We start from the raw sequence: 21,043 nt of genomic DNA, 5'->3' as shown, positions 1-21,043 counted from the left end.
CCACAGACCTGCTTTTGGTCCACCTCTCCTTCCTGCTAGGGTGCCCTCCTGCCCCGCTGGGCGCTGCCGCTGGCTCTGCTGCCCCCTAGTGGTGGCAGAAATGAACTAAGGAGCAGGACTGAGGGTAGGAAGGGCCATTTGGGTTGGTGTGAGAGGGTGTCTGAAGCGCCCAAACCTGGCCTTCAGCAGGGCTGTGGGCGGAGCCCTCTGCTTCCCGGGTGGTAGCCAGAGTATAGACACGTGATCCCTGCACACTGCCCTGTGCTGGCTGCTCCCCCAACCTCCAGTCCTCAGGGCCCTCCTCAACACCCACCCTCATGCCCTCGAATCGGGACAGTGCCCTCAGGGGACGCAGAGCCCGCAGTGTCCGCAGGGATTTGATGGGTCCCAGTTCCGAGTAGCCCAGCCAGTTGGCCACCAGACTGATGATGGACACCTGCAAAGAGAAAGTGGGGGTGGTATCAGGGAGTGCAGGGCCCCTGGCTCTCCCAAGTCCAGGGACACAGTCTTTAAGGACAGGTCCACTGCGGGGGCCTTCCTAGACTCACATCTAAGGTGTCTCTCCCAGACCCCTTCCCTAGTGAGTGGTCCTACCTAGTGGGAATTGTCCCAACACCTACAGGGTCCTGGGCTCCATCTCAGTGATGGCATCAATTAAATGGGAGGCCAGTGTGCCCATCAAGAGGATACAAAATCCTCCACAGATATTGGCAAAGACGGTAACTAACCCTCCTACTTGCTGTCTTGTCCCCAGGGCTCCCCTTTCTCTCAGGACTAGGGAGGTCCCCCTAGTCTGTTATTCTCCGTCCTGGGTGGCTGTGGCCAAGGAGCCCGGAGCCCGTCTCTGCGAGGGGGCAGATGGAGGTGGGGGGTGATTGACGCACTATGTGGCCTCGGGCAGCTGCTGCCCCTTAGGCTGGGGCTTCTTAAGGTCCTTGGCTACACGGGTGGCCTGTGGGTCTGGGTGCCGGGCAGGGGGCGGACTCACACCCACGATGAGGAAGTCGAGCCAGCACCAGGCATTCGTGAAGTACACCTTGAAGCCGTAGGCCACCCACTTGAGCAGCATCTCCAGGATGAAGATGTAGGTGAAGACCTTGTCGGCGTACTCCAGGATGGTGCGGATGACGCGCCGCTGCTCAATGTAGATGTCCTCGAAGGCCTAGGGGCACCAGCGTGGGTGGCCAGAGCCCAGGGGCCAGGCAGCAGCCAATCCCCACCCCCGCTGGATGCTGCTGGTGATTCTCAGGGGACTGGCCTGGGGGCCAGGCTGGTGGCTTCTCCCAGACTCCCCGAGCCCATCCTGGGGGTGAGTGAGTTTCCCCATGGGGAGAAGTCCCTCAGGTGAGTTCCTTTGGGACTCTGGGTTGGAGACTGTCTGGGCTGCGTCCCTCCCCTGGTGTGGGAAGGAGGGAGCCCTGGTGAGCCCGCTTTGGGCCTGTGCCCGTCCCCCTGCCCCTCAGCGCAGTGCCTACCAGGGCTCCGCTGCTGAGCAGGATCATGAAGACAATGAAGGTCTCAAACCAGTTGTGCTCGACGATCTTGAAGCAGGCCCTGCGGAGGGTCCACCACATCTTCCCGCGGCCCTGGGAGATGTCCACGTAGAGGCAGGGACAGCGTTGCACACAGGCTGGGGGAGCACAGGGGGCCCCGTCACAGGCCTGGGGGCTGCCTCCCGAGGCATGTCAGCAATTTTCCGCCACCTCCCAGGATACCCCTCCAGACCTGTACCCCACTGACCCCCGACTTGGGGTCCTCCCTCCCTCCAACACCTGGCCTCATCTCCTCCACTGCTGGATGAAAGTGGGGCTAGCCCCACCCCTGGAATGGGGGCCGCAGCCCTTCCTCCACAGCCTACTGCACCCATGTGCCAGCTGCTGCCAGGGCCGGACACACGGAGGAAAGACACGCAGGGCTGCAGGCCTCCAGCTCAGGGGCTGTAACCATCAACCGTCTCCCTCCTCCCCCGACTCCGCCCGGCAGCCTTGGCTCTGCACAGCCCGGCTGTTTCTCCAGAGCTGCCTGCTGAAGGGCCGAGGAAGAGGCGTCTCAGCGCTGCCTTCCTGAGCGCTCGCTGCATGCAGGGTCTATGGGTTCAGCCCCCAGGGCGCTGCCTACCCAGTGCACACACTGCAGGCTCAGGTAGGGGCTGGGGCCCCGGCTCTGACACCCCTGCCCGGTGCTGCAGGGCAGGGTAGCTTTGGGAGAAGGCCCCACATGCTTTTGGCGATGTGCATGTCCCCGAGAGGCCCCCGAGGAGGCGATGGGCTGGGGTCTCCTGGGCAGGGTGGGGGTGCATGCATGTGGGCTTACCCTCAGTGAAGCACTCCTCAGGCTGCTCCCCCTCGGGGTTCTCCTCCACCTGTTCCTCAGCATTCTCCTGGGGGGGCTTGTAGTCGACCGTGCTGCAGACGGAGGAGTTCCCATCGAGGGGCTGTGGCAGCTTCTGCAGGGGCCACAGGGTCAAGTGACCCCTGGGTCCTCCCACCAGGTGGGGCAGAGGAGGTCAGGGTGGGAGACCAGAGGGAGATGAGAAAGAGGGGCTGGAGCAGACCTACTCATTGATTCATTGATTCATTGACTCATTCATTCACTCACTTAACCATGGACTATGGAGCCCACACGGTGGCCCGTGCAGAACCACAGTGACCAAAGCAGCCATGGTCCTGCTCTCGTGGCACTTGGATTTGGAGCAGGGCAGGGCTCAGGCCTGGGAAGGGGCAGTAAGGACATGAGGAGACTTGTTAGGGCCACAGGTAGGGGGTGGCTTGGCCAGCTGGGGGTTCTGGAAGGCATGGGAAGGCAGTAGAGGAATCAGATGTCTGAAGGTACTTTTGAGGGGGCACAAATGGGGCTCAGGACAGACTGGGGCTGCCGCAACCCCAGAAAACAGCATGTGGTGTCCCCAGGTCTGAGCCTTCCTGTCCCTAGGGGTTGTTTGGCTAAGGAATCCAGAAAGGATGGACGATTTTCTCAGCTGAAGCTCCAGCCTGGGGCCAAGCTGATGGGAGTGGAGCAGGGAAGGGGACGCTGGTTCTCTGATGACCAGGCCTCCCCCACCTCCTCCTGCTGCTGCCCTAGGCCAGCTCCCCAGGCCTAGACTCCCCTCCCCAATGGGACCCTTCCAAGGCTGGGGGTGAGGCCCCAAGGAGGAAGATGGAGAGAGGGCAGCTGGACGCCAGCTCTGAATCCAGAACGGTGACCAGAAAACCAGGGAGTCCTTGTGCCCAGCTGACAGAAAGGGAAGCGAGGCATGGGCACTCGGTCAGCCAGGGCATCCACCGAGCCGGCTGCCTGCCCACGTGCCCCCATTCCCACAATCCCCCTCGGAGCTGTGCTCTCCTCCCTTTAGAGTCGGAGCCTGGCCTGGGCGTTCCTCCGCCCTCCCCCACCCCCACTCCTCATACCGAGGTCCTGTCCGTGCCATAGTTCCCTGGGTATTTATAGCTTGGCAGGCACTCAGCCCCCTGGAAAGTCAGCGTGCCACATATTTGGGGGGAATAAGAAGTCAAGAACTTTCAGGGCAAAGTTCATTCAGGCTCCAAGGCCCAGCCGGGCCCAAGGCCGATAGGGTGAAGGTGGGCAGGGGACCCAGCCCTAGCTTCTGCGAGTCCTCCCCTGCTACAGCCAGAGGGTGGGTGAGGGGCTTGGAGTCAGCTTCCCTGGAGGCCGAGGCAAAGCCCTAGCCTCAGCCTGAGTTTCTGGGGGTGACCACGAGTCCCTCGGCACCCTGGCAGGGGAGGGACAGGAGGAGGGCACATTTCAGCCACGCAGCAGGCCCCCTGCACAGGCTGGGTGGTGGGTCAGGGCTCCTGCTTAGGATCTTGGTTCTCTTTGTACCCAACCTCACTGGCCCACCACACATCTCCTGAGTCCCCAGCCCAACCTGGCACTTTGGCCCACACTGGAGGGTAAGGGACCAGCCCCCAGTGGGGATCTAAACAGAACTAAGTAACAATGGCAAGAACCCAGAGTGGGCTGAAGAGAGGCTACTAGGGTTCCAGCCCAGCAGCAGAGATGTTGTAGGTAAGAACAGCCTGTCCAAGAGCGCCACCTGCTGGTGAGATGGGGCTCAGGCGGAGCTGTGGGGCGGGAGTGAAGGGAGAAGACTAGGGTATTAGGACCGGCAGGTCAGGTCATAATAATTGTGTTGATAACTAATAACTGTGTGCTTTACACACATCATCTAATGCTCACCACAATAACACAAAGTAGGTACCATTGCCCCCATTTTACAGATGGAGAAATGGAGGCTTGGAGGCTTATCTAAGGTGGCACAAAAATGTGAAACCATGTCTATCTGAGCCCTGACCCCCCGAGCCAGGCTCTGTGATGGGCTCACCTTGACATCCTCAGCCTCGGAAAAGGTGTCAGTCTCCTCCTCTGTCGGCATCTCCAGGTCGGACTCCTCAGAGGCGATGGGCACGTGGATGGTCAGGTAGGGGTTGTTGATGAAGTTGAGGTGGTCCAGCTCAATACTGGGGGTAGGCCCATCGGCCAGGCCCACGTGGTTCAGGATGTGATTGTCCTTCAGGTCCTTGTCACCCTCCTCGGGCAGTGGTTCCTTTTTCTCGTCCTCAGGGGCACTCTCTCCTGCCTCCCCCGCCTCCCCCGCCTCCCCGGGCCTCCCGAGGCTGAGCATGATCTCCTTGGGGCTCAGGAGCTTGCCTCGCAGCAACCCCAGCAGGAAGGCTTTGGCGAAGCTGATGCCCCACTTGATGCGCCCGATGGCGATCTGCAGGTTGTTCATCTCGCCGTCCTCGTCTGAGGCCGCCAGGCTGTCGGCGCTGAAGGAGCTCAGCAGCAGGGCCAAGAAGAGGTTCAGAACCTGGGGAGCAGGGTTTGGGGGAGCCTCAGCTCAGCCTCCGGGCCCCTGAGGGTCCAGCACAAGGGTCCTCAGGCCTCCAGGTCAGACCTACCCTCTGTCGAGCATTTATTTTTATTTATTTACTTATTTCATTATTGCTTTTAGAGAGAGAGGAAAGGCGAGGGAGAGAGAGAGACATCATTGAGAAAGAACACTGCTTGGCCGCCTCCTGCGTGCCTCCCACAACCTGAAGGACAAGGACCTGAAGGACAGCCTGGGCAGGTGCCCTGACCAGGAATTGAGCTGGCGGCTTCTTGGTGCATGGGTCGACACTCAACCAGTGAGCCACACCAGCAGGGCCCCCTGTCGAGCATCATCTAATGGAGTGCTCACGACTGCTCATGGAGGTGAGGAGTTTTACTATCATCCCCACTTAGCAGATAAGGAAACTGAGGCTTGGACACAGAATGGGACTCTGCCGACTAAGGCTGAGGCAGGGCTTGGGGAGGCCCACTGGGTGACAGGGACTCTTTCTATGGCGCTGTCCTCCACCTCCATCGCCAGGGGACGCAGAGCAAAGAGCAGGTGCATGTCTCCGAGCTTCCGGGACTTCCTGGGAACCAAAATCTTTTGAGCCCTCTTGTCTTTTCTGATAAGTGGGATTTTAATAGACTCTTCACTCCCAGTGCTAAGACGCATGTCCCCCGTTGTTCTGGAAGGGGCACTTGACCCCTTTTCTTCCATGGGGTTCCCTGCTCCACCTGGTTCTCTTCCCACAGTCCTGCTTAAAGGAACTGAAGAGGCTACTGGTCTACCCCCTCCCCCTGTCAACTTTATTGTCCAGTGGACAGACATTTACTGAGCCCCTTCCAGTGCACACAGGAGCAAGTGGCCCAAGGGAGTTCCAGCCTGGTAGGGACAGACCGCTGATCAGAAAAATAATATGCAGTCAGTTTGCATGGCAGCAGAGACGGGTGCAGAGGTTTTAGGACCATGCTGCTTGGCTTTTTTTTTTTTTTTTAATCCTCATCCGAGGACATTTTTCCATTTTTTGTACAGACAGAGTGGGAGGGAGAGAGAGAAAGAGAGAGAGAGGGAAACATCGATGTGAAAGGGACACATTGAGTGGCTGCCACCCGCACGACCAACCAGGGCCGGGGACAAACTGCAACCGAGGTACATGCCCTTAGCGGGAACCGAACCCGGGCCTCTCCGGACCGCAGGCAGACGCTCTAACCGCTGAGCCAAACCGGCCAGGGCATGCTGCTTGGCTTTGAGTCCCAATTTACTAGCTGTGTGCTGCGGCAAGTCATATCACTGCTCTGGGCCTCAGTTTCCTCATCTGTATAATGGGGATGATTCTAGTCCCTAGCTCCTCGCATTGTGGTGAGCACTCAAAACACGTTGGCTGTTATGTGTGCAATACTGGAAGTCAGGGCCAGGTTCTTTCTCTGGGGGGCTGGGGGCGGGGCTGGGAGCTGCACACGTGAATCTGCCACCCTTGCTCACTTCTGACTCTCACCAGTGTCCTCCAAGGTCTTTTTGTCATTGTCTTAACCATCATGTTAACATAGTCTCTTTAAAATATATATGTTGTGCCCTGCATATATTCTCTCCTTAGGGGAATATGCTGGTGCCCTCAACTACTTTGCTGCCTTTGCCCCCCACTATAATTAATTGGTCTTTTTTCCCCCTCTCTTGGGGGGAGGCGTCCAGTTGCCAGAAACACATCTGAGATGGGAATTAGCTGCTCTCTGGGTCAGCAGGGTTTGCACACGGCTCCTGCCTGAGACAGAAATAGCCTCCTCAGGCAGGGCGGGGGTGGGGGCTGGCGGGGAGGGGTGGACTCCACGCTCTCCTGGGGGCTCTGAGGGGTGGCTCACCTATGACCTAGTCATTTCCTTTTCTTCACAGGAACCCAGAGGACGTGCCCAAGTGTCATGGACACAGGGGACACAGGTACCCACACTCCCTGGCAGGATGCCCCCATGCCCTCCCCAGACGCCAGCTTCCATGAGCCTGGCAGGGGGGGCGGGGACAGTGCCCAAGGAGCTCACATTGCCACCTCCCTCAGCCGCTCCACTCCATCTGAGCGAAGTGGGAGAACCACGGAGCTGGGCCAGAAAAGGGTGTCAGTGGTGAGTGTGTGTGTGTGTGTGTGTGTGTGTGAGAGAGACACGCACACAGAGGCAATGCAGTGGTTCCAGACTGGAGCCAGACTGCTTCGGGCCATAGATTACCAGTTTACTTCCCTGGGCCTTTGCTTCCTCATCTACAAAGCAGAGCTGAGTACACAGAACGTGTTCCGAAGGCTGGATCCACGTACATAGAGCCCAGCTGTCATCATCCTTGCTGGCGTGGGTGCCCACATCAGCGGCACTGCTGTCATTATTGACGTTATTGCTATTGGCGTTCACAGACCCAGGTTCCAGTCCAGGCTCGGTTTCTCACAGGCTGTGTGGTTCTGGACAGTGCCTCCTCGGAGCACAGAGCCAACATTGCCTGCCTCACGGGGCTGTCAAGAGTATTAAAGATAATTCAAAGCCCAGATGGTGTGGCTTAGTGGATTGAGCATCGTCCCATGGACTGAGAGGTCCCCGTTCAATTCCTGGTCAGGGCACCTGTTGGGGTTACGGGCTCGATCCCTGGTGTGGGGGTGCAGGAGGCAGCCAATCGATGTTTGTCGCTTACATCGATGTTTCTATCTTTTCCTTCCTCTCTCTCTAAAAAACCAATAATAATAATTTTTAAAAAGATAATACAAATAAAACCCTTAGCGCCAGGACCGGCCCCTGGCAGGAGCCCAGGACTCGGGATGTGACGCCGCGTCAGGTATCTACACCACACACACTTGTGACACATGAACTCCCCTGGCCTTGAGAGCCAAGTGCTTTGCTAAGCACTTAGATGTGTGTCATGTAACCCTCAGGACCACCCAGTGAAGCAGATCACCCCCATTTTCTAGATGAAACATACGGAGGCCAGGTAGCCTCAGTATCTGCTCAAGGTTTCCCAGTCAGTGGTGGCAAAGTGGGGGCTTGAAATGTTTCTGAGTTTGCACACACACAGTTAGAACCCTCTGCCGACCCTTTCGGTCACCCCCAGGTCCTTAGACTTACATTTACAAACTGCTGCTCAGACATTGCTACTTGAACCCTAATCCTGCCCCAGAGTTGGCCCAGACACCTTCCCTCTCTCTCCCCACTCCCCAAGACCTCCCTCCCAGGGACCTCATCCCAGGGTCTCCTCCTTGGTTGAGGTGACAACCCCCCCAACATTCGGCTCCTGCCCCCACCCGAGCTCAGTGATATCTGAGAAGCGCTGACCCAGCAGCCCAAGGATTCCACAGGCCTTTGCGGAACGTGGGGACGTGCATCTTCCCACCCCTGTTGCCCAGGGCAGCGCCCGCCACCCCAGGGGGCAGCTGAGCACAGCACTCCTGGTAGGACCGACCCCCATCCCACCCAAAGAAGGGGAGGAGTCGGGGTCAGCAGGGTGAGGATAGATGCCTGCCAGGCCCTAGCCACAGAAATGCTGGCCAGCTGGGCCACAGCCCCACAGCCTGTTTCTCATCGGACCCTCCCTGCTCCTCTCTCCCGCACCAGCCCCACATGCCAAGCCCGGAGCCACGGTAAGTGGCAGGATGGATGCAGTCTTTGCCAGCTCTGGATTTTCCCAACACCTGGGTCTGATTCCCAGGTACAAAGAAGGCCAAGAGGCCCAGGAGCTTCGGACACAACGCCAGGCTGTGCCTTCTTGTGCGTTGTCACCGTCTCTCCTCCCAGCCACCCTAGAAGGTGCCTACTATTTTTCTTTCATGTAGTTAGAGAACCCAGCCAACCAGAGAACAGTAATTGGTTCAAGGTCATGCAGATGGCAAAGGAGCTGGGATTGGAACTTGGATCTGTCTGACACCAATGATTACGTTCTTTACCCAATACACTAGGTTTCAACAGCACTGCTCAGTGGCGTCCTTGGGCCAGCAGCATCACCACCAGAGCTCGTTAGAAACACAGTTTCCCAGGCCCCCAGCCCAGAGCTGCTGAGTCGGACCAGGGTTGGGCGAGGGGGGTGGCGCAGGAATCTAGGTTCTAAGAAACTCCCAAGTGACTCATAAGTAGGTTAAAATTTGAAAACCATTGGATTAAACCATAGAAAAATTGCCATTTTGAGGGAAACAAACGAAAACACAAACAAATGGGACTACATCAAACTAAAAAGCTTCTGTACAGCAAAGGAAACCAATAACAAAACAAAAAGGCAACCTACTAAATGGAAGAAGATATTTGCCTACGATACATCTTATAAGGAGTTAATATTCAAAATTTATAAAGAACTCAATCCAATTAAGAAATGGGCAAAGGACCCGAAGCCACACTTCTCCAAAGAGGACACACAAATGGTCAACAGACATATGAAAAGTGCTCAACATCACTAATCATCAGAGAGATGCAAATTAAAACCATAATGAGATATCACCTCACACCTACCACCATGGCTACAATCAATAAATCAATAAACTAGTGTTGGTGAGGGTGTGGAGAAAAGGGGATCCCAGTACATTGCTGGTGGAAATGCAGACTGGTGTGGCCACTGTGGAAAACATATAGAGGGTCCTCAAAAAATTATGGCCCAGCGATTTTACTTGTGTATAGATCCAAAGAAATCCAAAACACTAATTCAAAAGAATATATGCACAGCTATGTTCACTACAATAGCCAACACAATTGCCCATCAATAAAGGAGTGGATAAACAAGTGGTGGTACATGTATACAATGGAATATTACTCAGCCATAAAAAAGAATAAAATCTTACCATTTGCGACAGCATGAATGGACCTAGAGAGTATTATGCTAAGTGATATAAGTCAGTCAGAGAAAAACAAATACCGTATGATTTCACTTATATGTGGACTCTAAAGGACAAAATAAACGAACAAACAAAATTGAAACAGACTCACAGATACAGAGAACAGACTGATGGTTGCCAGAGGGGAGGAGGATTGGGGGACTGGATGAAAGATGTGAAGGTATTAAGAAGCACAGATTAGCCCTGGCCAGTTTGGCTCAGCGGTTAGAGTGTTGGCCCATAGAACAGAGAGTCCCAGGTTCGGTTCCCACTAAGGGCACGTGCCTCGGTTGCAGTTTGTCCCCAGCCTCGGTTGGGGTTGTGCAGGTGGCAGCCACTCGATATGTCTCTCATGTTGATGTTTCTCTCCTCCCACCCTCCCGCTCTATCTGAAGATAAATGCAAAAATGCCCTCGGGTGAGGATTTAAAAAAAAACTTAAACAAAAAAGAAGCACAGATTGGCAATTACAAAATAGTCACGGGGGTATAAAATACAGCATAGGGAATATAATCAATAATATTGAAATAACTATAGTACCAAGTGCGGGGTAATAAAAATAATAGGGGGAACATTTTGGAAAATATATGATTATCTAACCACTACGCTTTACACCCGAAACTAATACAAAATAATATTGAATATAAGCTGCAATTGAAAAATAAAATTAAAGAAAAACATTGCCATTTCGGGGTGTCAAGGAGGCAGGTAGAATAGAGCCATGTGTCAGTTATTTCATACTGTCCAACTTCATAGAAAATAAAGGAGATAAAGGAACGGGTCATGTCTTGCACGCGTGGATTTCCTGGGCAAGGGTCGGGGAGCCACCCAGCCAGCCTCACTCACCACTAGGTTGCCGATGACCATGACCATGAGAAAGACGGTGAGGCACATGGCCTGGCCGGCCACCTCCATGCAGTCCCACATGGTCTCGATCCACTCCCCACACAGGATGCGGAAGATGATGAGGAAGGCGTGGAAGAAGTCGTGCATGTGCCAGCGGGGCAGGCTGCAGTCCGAGGAGATCTTGCACACGCACTCCTTGTAGCTCTTGCCAAACAGCTGCATGCCCACCACGGCGAAGATGAACACGATGATGGCCAGCACCAGCGTCAGGTTGCCCAGGGCCCCCACGGAGTTGCCAATGATCTTGATGAGCATGTTCAGCGTGGGCCATGACTTGGCCAGCTTGAAGACCCGCAGCTGCCGGGCGGAAGGAGGGCAGCGGTGAATGAGGCCCGGGGACCCCCGGCCCAACCCGAGAGAGCCCCATCCTTAGGAGGAAGAATCATCTCGGACAGCTCTGTTCCCCAGCCCCCGAGTGATTGGAGGCCTCAGTTGGCCTCTCTGCTAAACGGGAACTCTCAGATCCTACCACCTCGTGCTCTCTGTGTGTTCAAAAGAGAACAAAGTTCTTATTTGTTAAAGATCCAGATAAAGTATTTACGAGTGAACTTGTAGGTTGAGATTTGCTTTAACATACACCCCTCTACAAAAAGTGGGGGGACAGATGAAACAAGAACAGTAGACTATTGATGGCTGTTGAGGCTGGGTGATAGGTACACAGAGGTTTGCTATACTTTATACTTTTGTGGATGCATGAAAAGTCCCATAATAAAGTTTTAAAAAAGAATAGAAGTGCTCCCATGGGTGGAAAGGACACTAATTCAGAGTTCCCATCCGACTCCTAACGAGCTCCCCGAGCCTCAGCCTTCAGGTCCATGGCACAGGCCAAAGTTCCCATTCCCCGGCCACCAAGGTCACTAGGGGTCAAGCGGTTGGGGCTGTCATTTCGGCCCCCAGCCGCCCTGTGCGATAAGGGAGGGGCTCCCTTTCCCGATCTGCAGTAAGGAAAGCCACCCGCCCCACCCGGGCTCACACACCAGGCGGAAGGAGCGGAGCACCGACAGCCCCTGCACGTTGGCCAGGCCCAGTTCCACCAGGCTGAGGGTGACGATGATGCTGTCGAAGACGTTCCAGCCCTGCTGGAAGTACTCGTAGGGGTCCATGGCGATGAGCTTCAGCACCATCTCCGCCGTGAAGATGCCCGTGAAGACCTGTGGGGTGGGGTGCAGTCCCCGTCACAGAGCCTCAGGGCACACAGGGCCCTGAGAGTCTCCTCCCTGACTCCTGGCAGAGCTGTGGGGCCCAGCACCCTGAGGGGGCAGGTGGCGGCACCCATGGCTCCCGAGTGTGTCTGTGAGTGGGGAGTGGGATGGCCATTCCACAGGGCAGATGGGGACAACCTGGGGACCTGGGCCCATCCGGTTCTGGCCATGTGACTGTGGGCCAGCCCTCAACTTCTTGGGGCCTCACCCCACTCATAATAGTCTTTGACAGTCACAGAGCCCTCTGTGGTTCCCGTCAGAACCTCGCGGGCACGCCGGCTGCTGTGCAGTCGGGAGGGATTATCACACCCGTCTCAGAGAGAAGAAAACTGAGGCTGGGGAGGTCAGCGAAAGCGCTTGGTCATGCCGCCCACATGGGAATGAGTCAGGTCTCAAACCTGCTGGCTTCAGTCTCCTGTTTCTGCACCCTACAGCCTCTACCCTCCTTGGCGGGGGTCCCAGGACCCAGCAAATCTTGGTGGACTTGGAAGTCTCGGGCAGGGGCCAAAAGGGGCAAAGTTGGGAACAATGAGAAGACCAGAGCTGCCCCCCACGCCCCTCTATGTGGAGTCTGAGGGCTGCAGAGCCCCTAAAGCTCCCTGGGCATGCCCCTCCTCCTGCGGGGCACCAGCTGCCCTGGGTCCACAGCCTGCCCTGGCACATGCTGAGCCCCACCCAGGAGCTGTCCCTGGCCATAGCAGGTGCCCAGACGGCAGCAGAATGTGGGCAGGGGGTGGGCCGGCGGTGGGCCGGCCCCATCACGTACACCCCAGCAGCTGCGCCAAGTCCAGAGCACGCCCTGGTCCCTCCAGCCCGGCCAGGCTGCCACGAGCATCTCCAAGGAACAGACCAGCCCGCCTCACAGGCTGGGGAGTCCAGGGTCTGATTGCCTTGCTCCCCACCCAGTCCCCCCCCTGACCCCAGGCCTCAAATCGCATTCTCCTTAGCCCCCAACCCTCAGGGTGGGGGAAATATCTGCCCATTTGCCATCCTGGAAAAATGTGCAGGGAATTGAGAAGGGTGGGGCAGGTTGGAGGAGGAGGAGGCGGCTTTTTCCCTTTGTCAGGCTCCACCGTGGCTGGCAACGAGGTGATAATGCTCCTAATGGGTAGGGATAAGCAGGCGGATCAGTGTGTGTCAACAATAGTGGAGCAGGAAGGGCTGGAGAGGGGAGCAGGCCCGGCCACGCTGGAGCAATGGTGCAGGCGGTGGGGCTGAGGGTTGGGGGACCAGGCCCTGGGGCCTCCGGGGTGAGCTGGGGCCTCTTGGGCCTGGGTGCCCATGGATGTATGCCCACTTCCAGGTCCCTTAGTCCCTCTTAGGCTCACAATGACCTCTACAAGAAGAGGGGCTTGTCCCCCAGCCCCCCTGCCTCTGTGCCCCAACTCCCCCATCTCTGCATCCAGGGCATGGCCTGGATTCCAGATCCCCTGGCGTCCTGATCTTTACGACTCCAGCACCTCATACCGACTCTCTCTGCCCCCAACTAGCCTGAAACCCAAATCCCACATGCCATGGTTCACCCCAAACACTTCCTTATACACAATTCATGCCTCCCATATGCTTGGAAAATAACCCCAGCCTGTCCACGTATGCCCCCCAATAGTACCCCATACTTCCACACAGCCCAGACAGCCCGATCAAGTCCTGTCCTGCCTGGGAATGACCGCCTTGCCTTGTGCCCTCCCTACCAGGTTGCCCACGCTGAGCACATGGTCAAATTCCTCTGTCATGGGGTAATGCTCCATGGCCATGAAGAGGGTGTTGAGCACGATGCAGATGGTGATGCCCAGGTCCACGAAGGGGTCCATGACAATCAGGTGGATGATGTTTTTGAACTTCACCCATGGGATGCAGCAGTTCCAAATGAGCACTTTGTGGGCGCATTTGTACCACCACGGTGGGCACTTCTGGTGGGCCTCTTCCAGTTCTGGGAGCGGGTGGAAGCAGACATGTGATGAGGATCCCCCCTCAGGTGCTACCTTCCTCCACCTAGGTCTTTGGGCACCCCCCTTCCAAGCCCCACCTCTCAGTACATCACCCTCAAGACCCGCCCCTTAGTAACCTTTACTGGACACTCTTCTCTCAATGGGCTATTTCAAGCTTCCCCTTCTTGACACACCCCACAAAGCTCTGCTCCTCAATGACTCCCTCTCCTGCCAGTGGCCCAGGGCTTTGATGCCGCACCCTGCTCTGGCGGTGCCCAAGGGCCCCAGGGAGTGATGGGAGGTGGCAGCTGGGGGTTGGGTCCCAGTTCCACCTGCTGCTGGCCAGTGCTACTGGGGAGCAGACTGGGACCCCCCTGTGGACTCTTCCTTGCTTTGCAGTAATGCTGGCCCTTCCAGACTGTCCCCAGTCAGTGGGTCATTTCCCACCAGGGTGGCTTTCCGGAAATACCCCCTTTCTTGCCACCCCGGCTCTAAAGCCTGCGAGGCCCATGGATGGAGCTGCTCCTCCTCCTGGACTTCAGGCCTGTGCTGCCTGGGGGCGTCCTCAGCCTAGGCACGATCTCCTTCAATTCCCCCCAGAAAGAGTTTACAGGGTAAGTGCTATTAGTGCCTCCCATCTCACAGAGGAGGAAAGGGGCCTGGGGCAGGGGCGGTCCCACGGACACCTGGACTGGCGTGCATGATTGCAACACCCCCAGGGTGGGGGGGCTGACTCACCCCCACCCAGGAGTTAGCAACCTGGACCTCTCTCAAAGGCTGCGCATTCCAGTCTGACCGTAACACCCCCACCCAACCTGGGTGCCACTGCAGATGTGGCTGCCAAAACCTCTCACAACCATCCAGCAAGGGCAGTGTTGAGTGATCTCCTCGCCAGCTCTGCCCAGCATCCCCTGGGGCATTCTCTGGCAGGGCACCTAGATACCTGGATGCCTGTCATACAAGGTCAGGTGAGATGGTGCCCTCTAGAGGTTTGCAAAGTCCTCTAGGACCTCCAAGTCCTTCCTGGCACAAGGCAGGTGGCCTGGGAAGGGAACCAGATCTCTTCTATGACAGATTCCTCCTTCCTTCCTTCCTTCCTTCCTTCCTTCCTTCCTTCCTTCCTTCCTTCCTTCCTTCCTTCCTTTCTTCCTTCCTTCCTTCTCTTTCTTTTCTTCCCTCCCTCCCTCTCATCCATCCATATACCCATGTATTTCTTCCCATTCATTCATCTTTCAGCCCATCCATCATCTATCCATCCAACTATCTGTGTGTGTCTACCTATCCTCTCTTCATTACCTTATCCTCATCTTCTGCCTGAGACTTGGGGAGCAGCATGAGGATTTGAGGGAGTCTGTGACTCTACCTGGGCTGAGTCTGACCTTTGGCCTTTAACTTTTACACAGAAGACATTTGAGGAGCAGGATCTCATTTCCGGAACATTAGGCCTTCCTGGTCAGTATTATTATCCTGTCCTCTGTTGCCTTGGCGGCCCCCAAGGCCCTCCGGAAACCCCCAGTTCCCGTAGCAGCCTGGCTGTGCAGCCAGAACTGGGCAGGTTAAGCCAGGACTATATTTATCATGGCTGTTTCTTCGATGCCAATATTAAGTTACTGTCCTCCTGAGGCTGGGCCCAGCCAGTCCCACCCCCACCTCCCCAGGAGCCCGAGTGCCCTGATGAGTAGTAACTGAAACGCAGGATGGGCATGGGGGTGCCGGGCACTCACCTTCCATAGCATCTGAGATCCCACTGTCTGCACTGCAGCTCTGCCTCGGGGCCCCCTTCTCCCCTGGTGCTGTGTCCAGGCTGCCATTGCAGTCTTTGCCACGGTCTGGGTCACCATCTGCCTCCGCATCTTCCAGAGCCTGGGCAGCCTTGGCCTGTGGACCCGCAGGGTGATGGGCATGAAGTCCGTATCGGAGCCAGGAGGGTGAACTAACTGACTTTCAGAGCTTCCTCATGAATCCTTTAGGGTGGGGGGCCCCTCTTCTTGGCCTGCAATGAGCCTAGTGCAGGTAGGGGGACAACCGCAGAGGTGGTCCAAAGTGACTGAGGACCCTCATCCCTGAAGACCCTCCACTCTCTGAAGCCTTGAGTAAGCCTGAACTTCGTGAGATGAAGAGAAAGTGGGCCCTGCTCCCCGGGCCTCGTCCGGGGCCCGCCCCTCTCTTAATATGGACCCATATTCTGCCCAGAAAGAATCACAAAATCATACGTATTTAAGCTGGAAGGCTTCTTCTGATTTAACTACTCCAGATTCCTTGTTACATATGGGGAAACTGAGGTACAGAGCTGTGAAATACCCTTTCTACTGTCTGGATGTCTCCCATAGGACCAAAGCCCCCAGCCTGGGGTCTCCGCTTCCCCTGCCTCGAAGCCCCTGCCCCTTCCTCTCCCTCACCCTCGGCCTGCCCAGGAGAACCCAGGCTGAGGGGCAGGGAGGTCCCTGGGTCCTCGGCCTCCTCTCTCTGAGTCCAGACCTTCTCCATTTCCTCCTGATGCTTTTTGAATTTCTCCAGCATCTGCTGAAACTCCTCTTCTCTCTCCTGGTCCTCAGCTATGGTGGCCTCGTTCTGCTCAGCATATGCCATGGCCACCACCGCCAGGATCAGATTGATGAGGTAAAAGGAGCCCAGGAAGATGATGACCACGAAGAAGATCATGTAGGTCTTGCCAGCTGCTCGGAGGGTCTGGGAGCGGGGTCGGGACAAGAAGTGTCACATGGTGCCCTGCCGGCTTCCCCTCCCACCCCCCTCCACACCCGTCGCCCAGACAGGTAAACAGAGAAGGTCCTTCACAGAGCCTGGTGCTTTGAGGCAGGGTCTGAACATCCTGGCAGGCTAAACCACATTCTGGGGAGCTTACAAATGTATACCTGGGACCCAGACTTTCCTGGTCTCCTGGCTCAGAGAGCCCTGAGGATCCCACCCAGACATCACGAGATCAGACAGCCAGGATGAAAAATGGTGAACATGGGCTTGGGGTCAGCTTGAATCCTAGCTTTGCCATGGTGCCTGGCATCTAGTAAGAGCTCAACAGATAGTAGTAACTATTGTTACTACTAGTTTCATTAACATCATCAGTGTCAGGAACATCACCAGGGACCAGAAGGCCCTGTTGCTCCAGACTCAACCTGCCTGTTCTGCGAACAGTAGAAGCTAAATAACTGTCCGGGTCGAGTTGAATTTCTAAGCTTCCCTACTGGTTACTGTGAGGACCAAGGGTCTGTGCCAGGCCAGAGCTCGGCAACGGTGGAGAAGGAAGAAGAGGCTGTCACTCAGATCTGGGCCAGTGCCCAGTGTTGGAGGGCTTTAAGAACCGGTATACAGGGGCACTGCGGGGGTTCCACAGATGACAGCCCTGCTGGGGTGCTGCCAGGCGATGAAGAGGCTGTGGGGATGGAGGGAGGTGCTTATCGGGCTGAAGAGCAGGATGGGGCAGCTGTACCAGCTGGAAGAGGTTCTCCCAATAGTCTTGTGTCATGAGGCGGAAGAGAGACAGGAAGGCCCAGCTGAAGGTATCATAGCTGGTGTAGCCATAGTTGGGGTTCCTTCCAGCCTTGATGCACTGGTAACCCTCGGGGCAGTGCCTGGGGATAGAATGGGGGCTGGTTTTAGGGAGGAAGGAGAGACCCAACTGGGGGGCAGATAGGCGGGCCCAAGGGGAGACAAATCCTTCAGTCCTATCTGTGTCCCCAAACCAGGAAAGTGTTCCATCCATGCCCGTAGGTTTTCCTTACATTCCCATGCACCCCAGGTCCTTGGCCTTAATCAGCCCCGATTTTCTGATGCTCCTGGGGCACCTTTTCCTGTTGCCCAGCATCACTCACCCAGCATCGCTGCTGTTCCCACAGAGCAGGGCGTCGAGGGCACCCTCCAGGAAATAGAAGTTCTCTGTGGGAGTCAGAGGCCACAAAGGAAACACGTCACCACGTGGACACACTGTGGGCATGTGTACCCACTGCACACCTGTGAACACATCTATGTGGACCACACCAAACGGATGCTCTCTGGGTACCCCTCCCCCTCCTTTAAGGGCAGCCCCAGGTCCTCAGGTATCTGAGAGGATACGCTGCAGGAAGCTCAGCTCCACGTGGTGTCAGCTCAGTGCCTGGTGTGGTTGCACAGTGGGAACCCAGCAGGGGCACAGAGAGACGGGAGGAGCGTGTACGCGTGTGCATGGGGCCACCATGGACCTGCGCAGGGCCCCCAACTGATGGCTGAGTCTGGGGGGTGGGGGAGGGTGGACTCCAGGGTACCAGGCTGAAGAAGGCATTGCGTGGACTAAAAGCTGTGTGAGTGTGAATATGTACAGTGTGAGTGTGTAAATAGGATGTGGGTGTGTGGGAGCCCGGTGGAGGCAGGCCAGGGAGTACATAGGTTCAGGAATAGGGAATGTGGACTGTTGGTTTTTATAGTGGAAGCATCAGGAATTTCAAAGCTAGTTGGCATTTGTTCTCATATTAACTGTTTCAGAAAGGTGTTGTCATCTCAGTTTTACAGGTGAGGACTCGGGGTCAAGGAGATCAAGTGACTTGTCAGAGGTTCCCCAAGTGGTAAGTGACCGATTTCAGCTCAGATCCTGCCCCCAGCTATTTATCTTGCTGGGGCTGCCCTGGGGGCAGGGGCTGGGGCTGGGGCAGGGGCTGGAGCTGGGGCTGGGGCTGGGGCTGGGGCTGGGCCTGGGGCTGGGGCTGGGGCAGGGGCTGGGCCTGGGGCTGGGGCTGGGGCAGGGGCTGGAGCTGGGGCTGGGGCTGGGGCTGGGGCTGGGGCTGGGGCTGGGGCTGGGGCTGGGCCTGGGGCTGGGGCTGGGGCAGGGGCTGGAGCTGGGGCTGGGCCTGGGGCTGGGGCTGGGGCTGGGCCTGGGCCTGGGCCTGGGCCTGGGGCTGGGGCTGGGGCTGGGGCTGGGCCTGGGGCTGGGCCTGGGCCTGGGCCTGGGCCTGGGCCTGGGGCTGGGGCTGGGGCTGGGCCTGGGCCTGGGGCTGGGGCTGGGCCTGGGCTGCCCTGGGGGCAGGGGCGGTGGCTGGGGCTGGCGCTGGACCTGGGGCTGGGGCTGGGGCTGGGGCTGGGGCTGGACCTGGGGCTGGGGCTGGGGCTGGGGCTGGGGCTGGGGCTGGGGCTGGGGCAGGGGCTGCCCTGGGGGCAGGGGCGGTGGCTGGGCCTGGGGCTGGGGCTGGGCCTGGGGCTGCCCTGGGGGCAGGGGCGGTGGCTGGGGCTGGGGCTGGGGCTGGGGCTGGGGCTGCCCTGGGGGCTGGGGCTGGGGCTGGGGCTGGGGCAGGGGCTGCCCTGGGGGCAGGGGCGGTGGCTGGGCCTGGGGCTGGGGCTGGGCCTGGGGCTGCCCTGGGGGCAGGGGCGGTGGCTGGGCCTGGGGCTGGGGCTGGGCCTGGGGCTGCCCTGGGGGCAGGGGCGGTGGCTGGGGCTGGGGCTGGGGCTGGGGCTGGGGCTGCCCTGGGGCTGGGGCTGGGGCTGGGGCTGGGCCTGGGGCTGGGGCTGGGGCTGGGGTTGGGGCTGCCCTGGGGGCAGGGGCGGTGGCTGGGGCTGGGGCTGGGGCTGGGGCTGGGGCTGCCCTGGGGGCTGGGGCTGGGGCTGGGGCTGGGGCTGGGGCTGGGGCTGGGGCTGGGGCTGGGGCTGGACCTGGGGCTGGGGCTGGGGCTGGGGCTGGGGCTGGGGCTGGGGCTGGGGCTGGGCCTGGGCCTGGGGCTGGGGCTGGGCCTGGGGCTGGGGCTGGGGCTGGGGCTGGGCCTGGGGCTGGGGCTGGGGCTGGGGCTGGGGCTGGGGTTGGGGCTGCCCTGGGGGCTGGGGCTGGGGCTGGGGCTGGGGCTGGGCTGGGGCTGGGGCTGGGCCTGGGGCTGGGGCTGGGGCTGGACCTGGGGCTGGGGCTGGACCTGGGGCTGGGGCTGGGGCTGGGGCTGGGGCTGGGGCTGGGGCTGGGGCTGGGGCTGGGCCTGGGGCTGGGGCTGGGGCTGGGGCTGGGCCTGGGGCTGGGGCTGGGGCTGCCCTGGGGGCTGGGCCTGGGGCTGGGGCTGGGGCTGGGGCTGGGGCTGGGGCTGGGGCTGGGGCTGCCCTGGGGGCTGGGGCTGGGCTGGGGCTGCCCTGGGGGCAGGAGCGGTGGCTGGGGCTGGGGCTGGGGCTGGGGCTGGGGCTGGGGCTGCCCTGGGGGCTGGGGCTGGGGCTGGGGCTGGGGCTGGGGCTGGGGCTGGGGCTGCCCTGGGGGCTGGGGCTGGGGCTGGGGCTGCCCTGGGGGCTGGGGCTGGGGCTGGGGCAGGGGCTGGGGCTGGGGCTGGGGCTGCCCTTCCAGCCTCCACTCTTACCTTCATCGTTGATGTAAGCATCCCAGTCAAAGGTATAGTTGCTGTCCCTGCTGTCCTGGCTGTTCCAGGTGTCATTGGTGTACCACGTGTCATTGCCGTACCACGTGTCATTGCCGTACCACATATCATTGTCATACCATGTGGCGTTGGTGTCGTTGAAAGGTGGGGGCCACCGTAAACACTTCTGCCGCAGGTTTCCCATGAAGAGCTGCAGCCCCACCAGGGCAAAGACACTCAGGCAGAAGACGGTGAGGATCATCACATCCGAGAGCTTTTTCACGGACTGGATCAGGGCCCCCACAATTGTCTTCAGCCCTAACCGCAGGGTGGGTGAGAGTAGGGACGGGAGAGCCGGCAGGGCAGGTGGTAACTCACTCCCTGACCCTCCGAGCCTCTGCCCGCTCCATCTCCTTTAGACTTGACTTGAAGGGGCACCACTTCCCTGAAGCCTTCCCAGGTTAGCCCCGACCTCAGTCACACCCTTAATCGGACACCTTTGAAAGGCCACCGAATCTCAGCGCTGGAAGAACGGACTATAAAGACTTCACAGTCTGGTGCCTGACTCATAGAGAAACAAAGGCACACAGTGGAGTTTAATCAATGTCACTAGGTCAGCATCCTCAAGGTGTGCTCCACAGAACACTAATCTCCCAAGCTGTGCCCTTAGAAGGTGGGGGCGGGGTGTTCAATAATGTTTGGGAAAGGCTGAGCTGTCCGCTCTCGGAGAGTCACTGTATAGATCATCTCATCTAAAGCTCTGACAAGTCCTCTAGAAACTTCAATACCATGTTTCCTGAACTTACTTGGCCACAGAACCCCTTTCCTTATAATGCCTATTAACCCCCAAGGAATAGCAGCGTTCACTCTGAGCAGCTCTAGACTGACGGCACGATCGTTGCATTCTGCCCCTTTGGACGGACAAAGGCATAAACAACTCATGGAATCCCAGGGACCGAGTCCCATCCTTTATGGACGAGCTAGAACTGCGTCCCTTGGGCCTAACCACAGTGTCTCTCGCTTCAGTATTAGTTGATTCCCTTTTCT

At 58.2% G+C, this 21,043-nt stretch overlaps 1 protein-coding gene across 1 annotated transcript in view; it reads right to left on the bottom strand.

Moving 5' to 3' along the window:
- SCN4A (sodium voltage-gated channel alpha subunit 4) overlaps positions 1 to 21,043 on the bottom strand; it is a 44,835-nt gene that overhangs the window by 6,360 nt on the left and 17,432 nt on the right. Inside the window, exons 7-19 of the mRNA XM_036268499.1 lie at positions 20,000 to 20,314; positions 17,519 to 17,582; positions 17,137 to 17,278; positions 16,170 to 16,379; positions 15,416 to 15,569; positions 13,455 to 13,693; positions 11,539 to 11,712; positions 10,502 to 10,858; positions 4,343 to 4,828; positions 2,314 to 2,446; positions 1,476 to 1,630; positions 989 to 1,162; positions 314 to 436 (exon numbers count right to left, since the gene is read on the bottom strand). Of these exons, the coding sequence (XP_036124392.1) occupies positions 314 to 436; positions 989 to 1,162; positions 1,476 to 1,630; positions 2,314 to 2,446; positions 4,343 to 4,828; positions 10,502 to 10,858; positions 11,539 to 11,712; positions 13,455 to 13,693; positions 15,416 to 15,569; positions 16,170 to 16,379; positions 17,137 to 17,278; positions 17,519 to 17,582; positions 20,000 to 20,314 (2,726 nt within the window). The remainder of the gene's footprint in view (positions 1 to 313; positions 437 to 988; positions 1,163 to 1,475; positions 1,631 to 2,313; positions 2,447 to 4,342; positions 4,829 to 10,501; positions 10,859 to 11,538; positions 11,713 to 13,454; positions 13,694 to 15,415; positions 15,570 to 16,169; positions 16,380 to 17,136; positions 17,279 to 17,518; positions 17,583 to 19,999; positions 20,315 to 21,043) is intronic.

Source organism: Molossus molossus, unplaced genomic scaffold (genome assembly GCF_014108415.1).
Source record: "Molossus molossus isolate mMolMol1 unplaced genomic scaffold, mMolMol1.p scaffold_m16_p_19, whole genome shotgun sequence".
Classification (NCBI taxonomy): domain Eukaryota; kingdom Metazoa; phylum Chordata; class Mammalia; order Chiroptera; family Molossidae; genus Molossus; species Molossus molossus.
Note: the sequence above shows the minus strand (reverse complement) of the source record. Positions and strands in the feature narration are given on the sequence as shown.